Here is a 13495-nt window from a genome sequence, read left to right on the forward strand (position 1 = left end):
AATTTAAATCATTGAGTTGAATTAATGTATATTGAACTGTAATTATTATACAAATTTGGTTTATTTGAACTTCCTTGACCCAAACAGTGATAACTCTGATTGCCAGTACCACATTCCATGGGTGTTAATAATCTCATGTGATGTAGATTAGAACTTTTTTTTCCTTTCGCTATCCATTGTTCATGCAATACTAAGACATCATGCTGTTTAAAAAAGAAAGGAGACCAAATAAACTTGTGATCTTTTATAATATAAAATGGTGAAGAACTGTCCAGCAATATCAATGCCCCTAACAAAAAGTGCTGACTGAATAGTGTTTTATGTGTGACACTGTTTCACATTTAACATGATAGTCTCTCCTAGCCTTATTTATTTACTTTTTTTTCACTACCAGTTGATGCCAAGCATGTTGCAGCTGCATTCCCACAACTTCAGGGCCAAATCATCATCTGAGGCACTTCTGGAGCACCTTGCAGGGGCACAGTCGCTGAAACCACAAAGAAACGCTACGTAGTCAGGGAGATCATTTTGTCGGTCTGCAGGTGAAGAGGAGCGCGAAGACATGCTAGCATTACAGGTGGAATCAAACGTACCTGAAGTAGGCTCCACTCTGGCTTTCCAGGCCGGGCTGCACAGCGCAGTAGATGGTTGTCTGAGCCCCTTCCACCGTTGTCTTTGTGAAGATCCTGAAGATCTTCACCGCCACTTGGATACACTGGTGCTGGTGCCTCCACAGATCCGACTGCACCACACCTGGGTGTAGAGAGAACACACTTACCCCCGTTCCTGCAACATATGTAACAAAGTACAGATGTCACAATATGAAGTACTGTCCGTATAACTAAATGTAATTCTTCACTGGAAATGTACAAGACATATGACTGCACTCACAGTTAATTGCTAGGTGGTCAAAATCACCTACCAAGTGTGACTTGATCAACTTATGTAAATTTTATGTGTTTCATTGATCCCTAACCATGCTACCAATAGGGTACATCTCACCTTTTAATTTTTTGGCGAGGGCTCGTGCAAAGAGGACATTGGCCAATTTGCTCTGCCCGTAGGCCTTCATGGTGTCATAGCTGCTCTCACTGTTCAGGTCATCCAGTCGAAGGCCGGTCCAGGTGTGGGCCACCGACGCTACCACAACAATCCGAGCCGGAGCGGAAAATTTGATCAGGTCCAGCAGCAGGTATGTCAACAAGAAGTGACCTAGTATATCATGTTGGAAATATAAAATATTTAACACCTTTAACAGACAAACACTAATCTATCCACAGAATATTGTACACAAATACCATCCTCATCAAAAATAGGCATGATGACAAAATATTAGAGACCGCTGTATTTTTGAGGTGGGCGCTTGTCCTTTGTTTTAATGGTTCAAAACTGTTGCAAAATATTTTGAGTTGTTAAATAAAGTACATTAAAGCCTGTGAGTGCCATAAAAGTGTTTTCAAGCTGTCAAGAGGAGGCCGCATTGACCCAGAATGGGTAAAATAAAATATATATATATATATATATATATATATATATATATATATATATATATATATATATATATATATATATATATATATATATATATATATATATATATATATATATATATATATATATATTATATTTTTTGACTGCTAGGTACACTACAAATCATTTAATTTTCTATAAAAAATAATGCATGTCAAATTGAAGTTGAATGAAGTTTGACTGATCTGCTGTACTGGTTTGTTTCCCTTGTGCCTTCTGACCCAGTGCATCTTAAAACAGGTGTGTCCCATAATTAAAAAATATCCCCAAATAAACAGATTCCTTAAGAATGCACTTTATTATACAGTGTACATTGTAATACAAAAAAAAAGGAATAATACAGTGATACAATACAATTCACAGAAGTGAACATTTTACATCTTGAGCTGGTCCATCAGTCCCCCCGCCGCCGCCATGGTCGGTCCAACAAAAATTGCATCTGTCACAACATAAACCAGTCGTTGGTCTATCACCCCCCCCCCCCCCCCCCCCAAAAAAAAAAAAAAAAAATATATATATATATATATATATATATATATATATATATATATATATATATATATATATATATATATAATCTTTACAGCTTGGCCTTAAAGAAAAACAAGAGGCAAGCTTTGCCGTGTTCACTTCAATTATCCAAATGTAGTAGACGAGCTTAAGACAAATTAAACTGATCACACACCACAATGACAAACGTGTGTTCCCTTGGCACTCGACTACAAAAAGAAATCATGTCCACTAGGGAGCATACAACCCAAAACTAAATTCACATGATACATATCATCTGTCACATACACTTCAAGTAAAAAGAAAGTTTTTGCTGAGCTTAATTTACTAGACAATGCCTTTTTAAAAAATGTCTTACTGTCTAACTTGGGTTTCCTGGCTAAGAGTCAATTACAATGAAATTGTATTAAAAAATATATATATATTCAAAATTAAATTATATTTTAAAAGCAAATTTACACAAAAATATTTCAATACTTACCAATTCTGAACATTGCTTTTTACTTTACTTCCACTCTGTACAATAAATGTGCAGAGCAAGATTGTATACAATTGGCATTTGTACATGAAACAATGACTGAAACTACATTGAAGGAAGAGAAAGTGTTGCTCAGTGCAAAAAATGAAGGATATTTTCTCTCTCAATAGTAGCTACTGCATATTAATGCTCTAGCACTCAGTTCTTCCTGGGTGCATGTATGCATGCTTGCAGCCTACTTAGATCGTGTTTATACTTCCATTCTCCTAAGTATATGGCAGTTTAAACCTTTCTCAGAAATTTGGCAGATTTAATTGGGTGAGAAACCATTACCAACAGTGACTGGTTACATGGATGGTGACGTTGGTCATTTTTTTAAATATTTGAGTCCGTACAGACAAACTGCCCACCTATGATTATACAATATAATATAATTACAAAAATGACTCTTATGATATGAGGGTTGTTTTCATCCATTTCATCCGCTCTGTGGCTGTCACAAAATCTAACTAAATGTAAATAAATTAAGGTTGCTCAAGAAAAAAAATAAATAAATAAAAAAAAGCACTTTCAGGTCCTTAGGGTGCCATTGAACTTACCTTAGCATACAAACTAAGGGACATGGCTCAACACGAGAGTCATTTTTGCGGGGTCAATGTGATGGAGCTGGGTATCTTTACATTACCATGCTGCTATAAGGCACTAGTGTGTACACCCACTGGTATTTATAGAACAGAGGTCGCACCTCAGCGTCTGTATGTTTATTCTCTATACCATTGTTCCTGAGTTCCTATCATTGTTTTAAGTGCAAGCAGGGGAAGGAAGTCTCTTGGTTGTGCCTGTGCTACAGTATATGCTGCATGTATGATGTGTAGTGCTGCCAAATCATAAAACATGTCTCGAAGTTGTTCTTAGGTGTGAATGTACATGTGACCGGTTGTAAGCCTATACGCACCATGTGACTTAATGGCAATCAGAACCTTAAGCCCACCCACGATCTTGAGTGGCTAAGCCATCGAAAAAATGGATAGAAATGTGTGTGCAAGCATATGTGTGTGGGCTGTCTCGGGGAGCACAGCGTGTACAAGCTTCCATCATCTCAGGTTAAAAATACCAACCGAATACATTAACATTTTGGAGTGGTGCCAAGTTACACTATGTGATGCATGGCTAGTTTCTGCGCACACAATATTAATCATCCTGGTCAGAAGCCTGTTATGAAATCAAAATATCGTGATTTACTTCAATTGGTTTCCTATCAAAACTTTAAATATTGAACGTGAGATGAAATATTACTGCACTGTTTTCTACGTGTTCTACGTTATCTAATTCTTGACAATTTTTGCATACTCACCCAAATGATTAACTCCAAATTGCATTTCAAAGCCATCGAGTGTCTTGGAGTACGGACACATCATGATGCCTGCGTTGTTTATCAAAATGTTGACTTGCTTCTCCTCTAAAAATAATCAGACAAGCACAGGATGATGAAAATAAGGTGATGATTTTTTTTTTTTCAGTCAGGCAGAGTAACTACTCAAAAAATCTAATCATTTTTATATTTAAAAGATATTGTTGTACATGGTTTATTCTGGGTTGGCCATATGTAGGTAAAATATGCACTGTATTAAAAAAAAAATAAGTAAGCAAGGGAGGGAAAGAAGAGGAAAGGGAAGAAGGAAGAATGACAGCAAGAAGTCTAACAAAGGTGTTTGAAAGGAACACTATTTTGAAACTTAACTTTGAGCCTCTCCCGATTCTTACATTCAAACCCTCTCTCATTTGTGCCTTACAACCCCAATCCTTGGTAGTCCAAGAATGTAAAACCATTGATTTCAAAAGCCTTCACTCAATTTGAAGCAAGTTGGAATCTATAAGCCAGATATCCTCCATTCATTTGCCCGCTCAAGTCAGTTACGATAAACCCTGATGAAAATGTAGAGCGTTGCAGATGTCCCTGAGATGACGTAGCTTTCCAACAGCCACGTAAATCAACAGGCAAGATGTTTCCAGAAGAATGATTCACTTTAAGTGCAGTTTGGTATCAACAAACACCGTATGCAGTCATTTAACGCTGTAAAAACTACCGTAATTCCCAAAACAGAAGATGCATCTTTCTTTCTCACAAATGAAGGTCTTATATATGGTCAATTAAAAATGAGATCTTTTTAAAAATAAAATTATTTGACACCATTGAAGGAAATTGATCTGTCAGCCACATAAGCAGCGTTGTGACGCACATGTGTGCATTTTTATATCGGTTATGTAAATTACAATGGCTACCATAACACAGTGCTTCTGAATTATGTTTTACAAAGCCCCCCTTAGGAAAAAAAAAACATTTCGCATCCCCCACTAGCCACACCAACCATAAATAAAATTATTATCTAGAAAAATTGTCTAAGTATATTGAAAACTGTATTTTTTTAACATTGATAAAAACAAAAAGCAATATAAACCAACTTTGAAGAACTGTTAACTATTTGTCACAGCCTTTATACAGGTTTGTTTCAGCAAAAAAAATACTCGAGTGCATCAAAGTGCCTGAAAAAAAAAAAAGATGCTAAACCTTATTTTATCACAATATCATTTCACAAGGCAAAAACAAATCATTTTCCTAGGGGTTATCCACATACTCCCTGGCATTGCCTCACACGCCCCTATGGGAGCCCTCCCCACTATTTGAGAAACACCGCCATAACGGGATGAGCAAGAGGGCAAACGTCAGTTGGATGTTAGCAGCGCAAATTAGCTGAGGTTGTTTCGGCATTATTTTCAATAAAAGAAGCAAGCGGTCTGAACCACTGTCCTTGTTCATGCACAGGAATATTACTAAAACCGAGAGGATCATGTAAAGTTTATGTCTCCAGCTGATTCAATCCGTTATAGCACACGGAAAGGTATTCCATTTGACTCGTTTATTAATTGCGGTCATTAAACACAATCATGAACTTGGTGAAACACGGATGCTGCTCAACTTTGGGTATTTATGGTAAAATGAACTCAAAAAACAAATACTTCGAGCCCATTCAACATAACACCTGTGAGGGGTTCGCTGACAGCTCACAATGTGGGAAATCGGAAACACACTTGACATTTAGCCATCGTTTCGATTTAAAATTCAGAACATTCAGTTCATTCCAAACACCTTTAGAAGGATTTTCAACATTCCAGAATTTAACATTTTCATCATCAAATTATCCGCAAAAGACAAACATGTTATTGTTCTCATAAAAGTTCTACTTGCCAGAAATATATACATGAAATGAATATAAATAAATACATATTGGTACATTTTCCCCATTAACCATCTGACCCTCTTTTAACCTAACTCTTAAATAAACAAATGTGTGGGCTTGTAAGTCTTAGACCATAGGGGCCAACTCAAGGCCCAGGAGCCAAATCCACATAATTTTATATGGCCCGCAAAATGCTAATTACGATTTTAAGATTCCAATTAAATTATCAAATTTGCAAATGGTCTTCAACTTTGAAAAAAAGTTTTGGGGAAAACATTAACCCGATTTATGTTACCAATCTCTCTTTGGAACAGTTTTTACTCGCATCAGATTTCAAAACTAGGTAAATGTGTGATGATGAAAATTGATTCAACTTCACGGTAATAACTGCCCTCCGACAGAAACTAGAGGTACAATTTGGCCCACACTTGTCTTAGACTGTTGAAAGACATAAAAATACATCTTTGGGATTGAATGAGTTAAAACACTATAAAATTTGAAATGTGATTGTTTTGTTTTCCTTCTATGTCTACATTTTTTGACTAAGTCAAAGTGATCCAAGTTTAAACTCTTCAGCTCATCCCTATTGATTTTTTTGACAGTTTATCATTTTCACCATTAAACTATCCAGATTCCATTTTTTTGTTCCTTCGCTAATACTATATTTTTTTCACCGATTCAAAACATTTCAACTTTAGTTCAGCTTGTTCCTACTCCTATTTGTTATTCCAAAACAAATGCCAGAAATTAACTTTTTTTTCTCGACTCTGCTTGACAGATTTCACACCATTCCATATTTGTATGTGATTCAGTATCATTGTGTACACCATCCAAGTGTTAATATTATGAGTTTGAAAAGTAGGAGTAAATGCAAAAACGTTGCGTTTGAATTTTTTCTCACTGTACAACGTCACAGACACATAAGTCAACCAACCTTTGTTGGTTAGCTCAGCAAAGGCTCGAATGGACCTGCTGTCAGAAAGATCCAGTTTCCTGACAACCACATTCTCATTACCAGTGTCTTCCACAATCTCGGCTCTCGCCTCCTCTGCTCTTTCCAGGTCCCTGCATGCCATGATGATGCGGGCACCTAAAAAATATGTTTGTTTTTTTTAGATGTGTGAGAAAGTTCAAAATGTGCCAGTACTGTGAAATTAACTCTTTTTGTTTTCGAGACTTAATACGAAGTATTGAACGTGCCATAATAATTTTGAAATTAATGGACACAAAACTCAATTCGTTGACATTCATGTGGGTCACAAATGATAATGGCTTTTCATTACACAGTTAAATACACACAACACACACACAAACACACACACACACACACACACACACACACAAACATGGCTGCAATGGCCAGCAATTATAGGCGAGGGGAGTGATTACTCAGTGGCTGTCTTTGTTTTTCTCCTGCCGGTCCCATGTGGGAAAACTCAGTTACTCCCACATTGCCTCCGAGGCCAAGTTCACTTCATTAAAATAAAGCAGACAACAAGCTGTTGTCAATGTGCTAAATGCACCAAAGACTCAATATTGAAAGACTAATGAGTCGCTGTGATTTTCCTGTTGCATTTTAAGAGGGGACACACAAAAATAAAAAGGATGCTGAATTGACATTATGTGCAGATAATAGCTGGGGTTTTTAACCCCTGGGTGCCAAGAGATATTTCACTAACATGGCCTTATTGTCACACAACTTGGGCTGACTTCAAATATAAAGATATATTTACTTTCAACCCCTCAAAATGTTCAATGGCATCAGCCCTATCCATAAATATGTATACAGTATTTACGTATATATATATATATATATATATATATATATATATATATATATATATATATATATATATATATATATATATATATATATATATATATATATATATATATATATATATATATATATATATATATATAGGGGGCCCCCGATTTACGAGCGTGGACCGCGGCGTTTTTTGTCCCCCTCTTACGCACAAACCTTTCGTCTTACGAACAAACCGACATGCCGGTCAATGCGATCGTACAATTATTTTCGCTTTGCGGCAACAACGAAATCAAATGTTCACACTTGTCAAGGTAACGCTGAACGCTATTGCTCTTACAATGTCACAGTCACTGTCTCAGTCACGGTGTCAGTCACGGAGTCAGTCACGGAGATGCCGATATGCTATTGGTCGATTAAGGCCACAGTCCGGTCTCACTCACGGAGATGCGGATATGCTATTGGCCGGCGTCATGTCAATCACAGAAATGCCGATATGGTATTGGCCGAACGCCTTTATCTAGCTTGATGGCACAGCTGGTCGGGATGGAAGGAAGGAGAGAAAATGAGTGAAAAACGGAAGGAAGGAATGTTGTGAAGACTTGCAAACTTTATCTGTTAGACATGGCTTCTAAAACTGCAAGTGGCGCTAAAGGAAGAAGTAAGAGGATGATGACAATAGAAACCAAGCAGGAGATAATACAAAAATACGAAGGAGGCGTACGCATAGTTAACCTTGCTCGTGAGTATGGCCGTAACCACTCGGCAATCTTCTAAGGACAAGACTTTCATTGCCGGGGGACGGACCTCGGTCGACAACAACATGGAGAGGCTTCTTCTATTATGGATTAAAGAGAAGGAAATCGCCGGTGATATGTTCTAGTTTGAGAAAAGTTCTTGTTTAAGAAAATAAATCAATAAATTCTGCGGGTTGGTCTCTGCTCCCCTCCGCCTCCACCCACCACCAGCTCAAGTCACGTAGCCCCAAAGGTAAATGTCATTTTTCCTTTGTTTATTTATGTTATTTAATTTAACTGTACAGTAGATTATGTTACTAATTTTTAATATGTGTATAAAGTCGTGATGTTTTTACCTAAGGCTTTTGCACGCGTTGCATGCATTCACCAATTAACATAGGTTTGGATTGCCCGTCATACGAGCAATTCGAGTTACGAGTTTAGCTGCTGAACGGATTAAGTTCGTAACCCGGGGGCCCACTGTATATATACATATATATATATATATATATATATATATATATATATATATATATATATATATATATATATATATATATATATATATATATATATATATATATATATATATATATAGGGTTATGTTTTTTGTTTTTTGTTTTTTGTTTAGAAAAAAAATCATTTAGTGATTTAAAAAAAATGCTATTTAATGCTGCAGATTCAGTAGACAGGAACATGCAAATGTCACGCGTTGCATGAAATAAAATGGTTCCTTGCAGCAAAATAAAAAATGTCTTGCAATATTTAGTTCTTGAATCGTATGGCGTTATATTTGTGCCACAATTACGCACGCGCGGAAAAAAAAATTGAGCGGAGAAAATCAAACTGAGCGAGCGAAAACAGATTTTGAGAGCAAGAAAAAAACTTTTGAGCGCGTAATGATAAGAGTTTGAGCGCGTGCCGATGGAGTTTGAACACAGAAAAATAAATTGCTCGCTCAAAATTCCTTTTTGCTCGCTCGGGATAGCCCTCTCTCGCTCAACATCTCGCTCTCGCTCGCGAAACTCCTTTCTCCCTCGCTCAACATCGCGTTTGCGCAACATTGAGCTCTCGCTCGCTCGAGTCGTCCTCTGCGCTCGCTCAGTTCTGCTCACGCGTTACGTTTGTGCCACAAAACCAGCCAATCAGAGCTTGTAAAAGCACTTTGATTGACACAGCTTAGTATCCAATGAGATTGCTTGTACGCTATCCATTGACGCACTCTCGTTTGCCCTGTGTTCACCCGAAAAGGGCAAACGAGAGTGCGTCAACACGGACTTGGGCTGGTGAATTACTTTTAATATTATTATTATTACTGTATTGTATCATTTGACAGAAATACCTTGTTAGTTTTTGTACTTTAATAATATAAGCCCACCCCTCCCGCCTACGTCGATGTGACGCACTCTCGTTTGCTCGTTCCGGGTGAACACAACAAGCAATCTCATTGGATACCAAGCTGTCAATCAATGTGCTTTTACAAGCGGACGACTCGAGCGAGCGAGAGCTCGATGTTGAGCAAACGCGATGTTGAGCGAGGGAGGGAGGAGTATCGCGAGCGAGAGCGAGATGTTGAGCGCGAGAATGCTATTGCGAGCGAGCAAAAAGGAATTTTGAGCGAGCAATTTCTTTTTCTGTGTTCAAACTCCATCGGCGCGCGCTCAAACTCTTATCATTACGCGCTCAATAGTTTTTTTCTTGCTCTCAAAATCTGTTTTCGCTCGCTCAGTTTGATTTTCTCCGCTCAATTTTTTTTTCTGCGCGTGCGTAATTGTGGCACAAATATAACGCCATAGAATCGTAGCCTTTTGTCAACTACAAGTCCTACAATGAATGGCAAGTACTTTGCATTATAGGAGTCAGGCTAAGCCAATCATTGAAGTAATTGAAAGGCTTGCAAATGTCATGTAGTGGACTAGCGCCCCCGGGTGGTTTTGCTGTTGAAAGGATTAATGCAAAGATTGGGGGAAAAGCACGAGAAAACATCTGGTTTTCAATATGTCCAAAAGTGATTTTTAATGGCAGTAAATGAGCTAAATTTGACATCTGCAGGGTGTATCTCTCGGCTTCCCATTTGCAAGCATTTAGAAGCGACAGCAGGACAGCACATTCAAAGTTGACATGTTTCGACAATCTATGCGATATTTTAGATTTTATATTTTTGTTTCGTGTGCTTTTCCTTTGATGTCACTCATCAAAACCATCTAGAAGTCCAAATTGGGTCAAAATTTCCCCCAGAGGTTAAACTCCGTTTCATTAAAAGAATACTTAGACACATTTAAAATAAAGCTCCGGTAATGCGTTCCTATACAATTATTCAAATGAGGACAATAGTCCTTGTGAAGCAGGCTTTTTTTTTTCCACAATTCCTACTTGTTTTGTCATCACTATGTTGCGTAATCTTGTTGACATGCGTCAAACTGTGTTGTTAATCATGTATCAAGTCAATGTAACCAAAACACTGCATGGAACATTTTTTTTTTTAAACGGCTCATGCGTGAAAACAATCGTTGCATAAATGAACAATGCCTGTTCACTAAAACATGGGGCCAAAGGTTCACTTTGCCTTTCAAGATGGGTGTGCAAAATTTTTGGAGAACTGGCTCTAATGTGCGTGTGTGTCTTTCTTTTGTTTCCCTTTTGGCTCCGGAAGAGAGCAGCACCTCACAATGCTCCCTCTGTCCCCCTTTTTGACGCATCATCTGTCTTCCGTCACTTGACTGGTGGAGTGTTAAGTTGCAGGCTCAATTTGGTTATTCATCACTTTGCGTTCTTTTATGGTCCCAAATGACAATGAGAATATTTAACGCAAACCCCATTTAATAAGAGGTAGGTATAAACTTGTTGATTTAGTGGAAGTCTGAGAATGAGGGTCATGCTTTTTAGCTTTGAATCTACTTAGGTTTTGCACCTCTTGCTTCATGACTGGAATGTCGAAGTCACACAAGGACAGTGTGGGGGAAGTTAGTGTGGAAAAAAAAACAGGGAGATCAACACTGGCTGCAAAGGTAAAGAGTTGACCTACTTGTTGCAGTAGTTGCATTAAGTATGCAGTTGCTAGTAGAAAGTGTTCAAGGAGGACTAAACCCTTCATTTTTTAACACAAATACATTATATGTGCCAGCACAGTGTCCTAATTGATACTGTGATCATGAAGTAATAATCATGGATAATTAATCTACAAATGTAATAATAAGTAAAAAATGGCACTGAAATGCACGTAACACATGCCATGCTAAAACTGTGGACATGTCTGCCGAGTGCAATGGATTTATTCATTTAATCCCATGTACACCATTGATGAGATGAAAATCATGCACTGGCAGTCAAAACAACTTTAATGACAAGTAAAAGTGGTGTAGATCACATTCAGGACAACTAGAAGTACCGCAAAACAAAATCCAGGTGGGCTTGCAACTCCCTAAGTGCATGAAGATGATGATGTTTATCATCATGGTTTATCATACGTAATTTTTTTGTGTGTAATAAAATAGAATATGTGGCTTATTTTTGCTGAATAGTTACAAATAAGCATATATGTAAACATATGTGAGATGTCAAAAACTCACACTCTCCCAGAGGAGGGAAAAATTCAAAAGGCAGCCAAAGTGAATATATATATAGTCATATGAGAATCGATTTTTGATCCAAAACAATTTTTGATTCTATAAATGGCTTTTATAGTATAAAATAAGATGAAATAAAAATACAGTGTATCTGTATAGTAAAAAATACATAATTTCACAGGAAATCGTAGCACCAAAATAAATGAATGAAAAACTGTTGCACAAATGAAAAAGATGAATATTTCTCAGTATGTTTATGACAAACAAAAAACCTTTTCAAGTGAGTAGTGAAATTGAGAGTTATGGGCAAATCATGAAACATGTGCCAAGATGTTCATCTGTCTAACCTGCCAACCTACCAAGTACATTATCAGTTACAGTCAAGTGCCATCACCACAGTGAATCGAATCATAATCCCCACTGAACAAAATTTAATCGGCCCACTTTAAAAGAAACTGCCGTTCGCTCATATCACACCCCACATATTGAGACACGTATTGCATTGTCTTTTATTGCATTTATTTTATTGGCTTTTCTATTATATCTGGAGCAGAAATAAAAGTAGCAGTAGTGGCATTAACAATACCTGTAGTAGCAGCCGTAATATTAATTGCAGTATCGTAGTAATAGTAACATTATCAGTTGTATCAATAATAGCAATGTCAGAGAAGGTATAGCAGTTGATGTATTATTGCCAATTGTAGGAATACAACTATGGTATCCGTATAATAATAATATTGTAGTACAGGAGGTGGTAGTATTAGTAGTTGGTCAGACAAACCATGAAATGAAAGGACACTATACTGTATATATGAATTTCCAAAATCTATACATGGAAACAATGTGCAAAGGCCAAAAAAAAGCGAAGCAAATCTTAATAGAAGTTCTTGTACCTCTTGCTGCTAAGTCTCTGGCTGTTTCCTTGCCTATGCCAGTGTTTGCTCCAGTGATGATGACAGTTTTGTCATCCAGTCTCTCTTCAGATGACCAGCGGTTACAGCACACCGCCCTAACACAAGAAAAATCTCAAAAAGCTGTTTTTGCATATATGAAACGGTGTATTTAAATGATCAAGTATTGATCATGAATAAACACAACAAATGACAAGCACATCAAATCGTGCACCAAATTTGCCAATAAATAAGCGCCTTGGTTATTCATTTAAGTTCTCTCAACTGATTACTTTATTTGCCTTGTGGAAACTCAACTTAAAGTGGTGCAATTCGTCCTGTACTAACATATGGCTCAGGATAAGCCGGTGTTAATCACCTTAAAAATTCTTTGTTTTACCCCTTTTTTTCTTTTTTTAACAAGCACTTGCCGTGTTGTCATCCCGTCCTCTTACCTGCAGTTCATCTTTCTTAAGCAGCTCCGAATTCCCACCTGACGAAACACCGGTTGGCCACACTTAAGGAAAAAATGAGCAATCGGTATCCTTGCTGTTTGCAACATCATCATCATCATCATCATCATCACCATCATCGTGGCTCCCGATTGCCCGCCCACTGTTTCCTTGCATCACCATCGCCGAACCAATCAGTGACGCTGGCACGTAATTGCTCCAATTCGCAAATTCCAGATTGTGAAGCAGACGCCCCACCCACCGTTACCACCGCCCCCCGGCCCATGTGGTGGCTTTCTGCTGCCAGCCACATTACACGAGTGAA

General features: G+C 37.6%; 1 protein-coding gene across 3 annotated transcripts; it reads right to left on the bottom strand.

Moving 5' to 3' along the window:
• Positions 1-229: 229 nt before the first annotated feature.
• On the bottom strand, positions 230-13335 carry LOC148407649 (retinol dehydrogenase 12). 3 transcript variants are annotated; one of them, XM_088401479.1, is made up of 7 exons: positions 13174-13335; positions 12722-12837; positions 6692-6847; positions 3873-3977; positions 1003-1140; positions 594-786; positions 230-487 (listed from the first exon to the last, which is right to left on the bottom strand). In XM_088401479.1, exons 1-7 carry the CDS (start codon positions 13308-13310, stop codon positions 388-390), a joined length of 945 nt encoding a protein of 314 aa, XP_088257605.1. In that variant the 5' UTR covers positions 13311-13335; the 3' UTR covers positions 230-387. The 3 variants fall into 3 exon arrangements, with proteins under 3 accessions (XP_088257605.1, XP_088257604.1, XP_088257603.1); XM_088401478.1 differs by having other exon boundaries at positions 594-753; positions 1003-1212; XM_088401477.1 differs by having other exon boundaries at positions 1003-1212.
• Between the last annotated feature and the right edge of the window lie 160 nt (positions 13336-13495).

Source organism: Hippichthys cyanospilos, chromosome 19, assembly GCF_059441005.1.
Source record: "Hippichthys cyanospilos isolate Australia breed blue-spotted pipefish chromosome 19, RoL_Hcya_1.0, whole genome shotgun sequence".
Classification (NCBI taxonomy): domain Eukaryota; kingdom Metazoa; phylum Chordata; class Actinopteri; order Syngnathiformes; family Syngnathidae; genus Hippichthys; species Hippichthys cyanospilos.